Raw genomic sequence first — 3,491 nt, 5'->3', positions numbered from 1 at the left:
CGTGCGGGCCATGGCGGGGTCGCGCTGCGGGAGCGCCGGACAGCTGCCACCCAGAGTTCCCTGCTCTGCGGAGACCCCGCGGGCGCCCCGTCCGGGCCTGCGGGGCGGGGCGTGAAGGGGGCGGGGACAGAGGGCAGCGGAGCATGGAGCCCGCGCTGGATTGGACAGGGTTTTGCCTTGTGGGCGTGGCCAACGGCGGGGCGGGGCTTAAGAACTGGGTTTGCCTTGTGGGCGTGGCCAACGGCGGGGCGGGGCTTAAGAACTGGGTTTTGCCTTGTGGGCGTGGCCCGAGGCGGGGCGAGGCCGGGAAGCAGGGCTGCATTGGACGGGGGGAGATAGGGGCATGGTTCGGGAAGAGTAGGGCTCCCTTTGTGGGCGGGGCCTGAGGCGGAGCCGGGGTCTGGAGTGGACGGAGGCTGGGTTGGGCGGGGCCATGGGCGTAGTTTGCGAAGGGGCGGGGCGGGGATTTGTTGGCGGGAAGTGGGGCGGCCGATTCCCGGCTTGCCCCCCTTCCCCGTCCCCCCCCCCCCCCCCCCCCCATGATGGCTGTGGAAGGGTCTACCATTACCAGCCCCCCGCAACAATTTTATTACATTTTCCAAAAACACATTTGAAGCCGGGCGCGGCGGCTCGGGCCGGTCAGGCCAGCCACTCAGGAGGCTGGGGTCTGAGGATCGCGGTGCAGAGCCAGCCTGGGCAGCCAAGTTCGTGACTCATCTTCAACTGCCAAAAAGCCGGAAGTGGCGCTGTGGCTCAGGTGGTGGAGCGCTCGCCTTGAGCTGAAGAGCTGATAGCGCCCAGGCCGAGTTCAGGCCCCACGGCCGACACACGCGCGCGCGCACACCACGCATGCGCACGCACACACCACACACGCATACGCACACACCACACGCACGCGTGCGCACACGCGCACACCGCACGAAGTTGAGATGAACAACACAGAAGTTTCCGTTTTATTCAGCGGCGGTTAGCACATCCATCATGGGCACCTTCCCCACGCTCCCGCTGTCCTCCCCGAAGCCGGGCCGCCGGGCCTGGCTCAGGCCGCTCGGCCTCTTCGCGGAGGCTCAGTCCGCCCCACACCCGGGCCACAGCCGCTGCCAGCTGGTGGCTAACTGGAGACGAGGGTCTCCCGCTGCCCAGGCTGGCTTAGAACCCTGGTCCTCGGACGTCAGCCTCCTGAGTAGCGAGGACTGCGGTGGTCTTCTGTTGCAGGACCGCACTGTGGTTGTCCGTTCATCTGCGGGTGGACGTTTCCACCTTCTGGCAGTCATGCTTGTTCCCTGCCTCCCTGCCTTCAACTCCTTTGAGCTCTGAGCGTTGAATTGCCCAGTTAAATCCGTCTTCATTTAAACAGAAAGCAAAACCATCAAACTGTGTCCCAAGACAGCCTTGTGTGGTCCTTTCCTGTCAGCTTCCGTGGGGGCTTTCCTTATTTTCCTGCAAACTTCTCAGTTTTCTCCTCCGCCCTCCAGCCCAGATGGTGTGAGGTGACATTTGCTTTCTTTCTTCTGGTCCTGGGTCTTGAACTCAGGGCCTGAGCACAGTCCCTGAGCTCTTTTGCTCAAAGCTAGCACCACTTCTGGATTTTTATTTTTTATTTATTATTATTTTTTGGGGGGGTCGGGTCATGGGACCTGAACTCTGGGCCTGGGCGCTGTCCCTCAGCTCTTCAGCTCAAGGCTAGTGCTCTACCACTTGAGCCACAGCACCACTCCCGGCTTTTTTCTTTTTTCTTATGTGGTGCTGAGGAATCGAACCAGGGCCTCAGGCATGCAAGGCAAGCGCTCTACCACTGAGCCACCTTCCCAGCCCACTTCTGGCTTTTTCTGTGTATGTGATACTGAGGAATTGAAGCCAGGGCTTCAAGCATGCTAGGCCAGCACTCTAACACTGAGCCAGCTTCCCAGCCCTGTGGGTTTTTTTATTTTTTAATAATTTGAAATTCAGAATTTGATGCCCATAAAGGTTTACTGAAACCACCTTGCAGCTCATCCATTTACAAACCATCTGCAGCTGCTTCTGTGCAACAAAGGTTGTGGGGAGATGGACAGTATGGCTGACAAAACCGAAAATACTGTGGGGGGGCCACTGGTGCCTTGGCGATTGAGACATGGACAATTGGGAGTTCAAGACCAGCCTGGACTGCAGATCCAATTCAAGGCTAGCCTGAGCTAGCTAGCTGAAGCCCTGACTCCGCCCTCCACCCCACCCCCTGCTGTGGTTTTGATCTGCATTTCCTTAATAATTGGTGAGGGTGAGCTGGAGAAATATGTGTCCAAGTCCTTGACTGCATCTCAAATTCAGTTACCTGTTTTTTGGAGGTGTGAGTGTGGGTGTCATTTTTTTTCATTTTGTCAAACAGGGTGGTTTCTTAGCCCCCAGGGGGCCTGGAACTCTCTGTCTCCCTGCCTCTAGCTGCCCAGTGCTGGTTTTCAGGGGCACCAGCACCTCACTGGACCTGCGTTAGCCTTTTTGTTGTTGGGTAAGTCTGGACAGTACATGTATGTCACCTACCTGACCTCTAGCGTTTCCTCCCATTCTTCGTGCCCTCTCCCCACCCTGTTTCTAAGAAACACTGACTGCCTGCAGAGAAGGGACAGCTGGGAAAAGCAGGCTGTCTGGCTGTGCCCGACCAGCGCCCAATCAGCATATGCCTGTGGCTGTTCCTCTAGCCCCCAGCCCCCTTCCTCCCTCCCTCCCCTTGGACCACCCCTGCAGTCAGGCCTGCTGGTCCCCAAGGTCACACTGGTGCTAGCCAGGGGTATTTACATTCACCTGCCTCACAGAAGCACCAGCCACCTGGCCGTCTGCTGTCCAGGAACTCCATGTGCAAAGCCAAGCCCTGGGAAGCTTTCCAGGCTGACATGCCAGGGAGACGGCAGCACGAAGTGACAACTTTGCTGCGACAGAGCCAGGGTTATTATTTTGTGTGATCACTTGGGGATTCGTGGGAGACCCCGCTGGCTGGCTGGGGTCCTAGAACACCCGGAAGCAAAGGCTGAGATGTAGTCCATGAAGATCGTGACCAAACCTGTCTCTCACCACAGCTACTCAGGAGGCTGAGATCAAGGATCACGGTTCCAGCCTTGAAAGGAAAGTCTCTACGACTCCAATTAACTACCGCGAAGCCAGAAGTGGAGCAGTGACTCAAGTGGTTGATGCCAGGCTGGAGCACAAAAGCTGGAGACAGTGCCCAGGCGGAGCTCAAGCCCCAGGGCGGCGCACACTTGTGTGGAAGGTCATTATTATTATTTTTTGGTTGGTCGTGGGTTTTGAACTCTGGGCCTGGGCGCTGTCCCTCAGCTCTTCAGCTCAAGGCTAGCGCTCTACCGCTTGAGCCACAGAGCCACTTCCTGTTTCCTAGTGGTTAAATGAAGATAAGTGTCATGGACTTTCCTGCCCGGGCTGGCTTTGAACTGAGATCCTCAGATCACAGCCTCCTGAGTAGCTGGGATGACAGGCGGGAGCCTCGGCGCCCGCTTCGGAAG

General features: G+C 58.0%; 1 protein-coding gene across 1 annotated transcript in view; it reads right to left on the bottom strand.

The window, feature by feature from the left end:
* Positions 1-2,936: 2,936 nt before the first annotated feature.
* The window catches only part of Nxnl1 (nucleoredoxin-like 1), a 3,075-nt gene continuing 2,520 nt past the window's right edge, over positions 2,937-3,491 (bottom strand). The window contains exon 3 of the mRNA XM_013028341.1: positions 2,937-2,979. Within this exon, the coding sequence (XP_012883795.1) occupies positions 2,937-2,979 (43 nt within the window). The remainder of the gene's footprint in view (positions 2,980-3,491) is intronic.

This window comes from Dipodomys ordii, unplaced genomic scaffold (assembly GCF_000151885.1).
Source record: "Dipodomys ordii isolate 6190 unplaced genomic scaffold, Dord_2.0 Scaffold108, whole genome shotgun sequence".
Lineage (NCBI taxonomy): Eukaryota > Metazoa > Chordata > Mammalia > Rodentia > Heteromyidae > Dipodomys > Dipodomys ordii.
The sequence above is the reverse complement of the archived record's forward strand: the minus strand, read 5'-3'. Positions and strand labels throughout refer to the sequence as shown.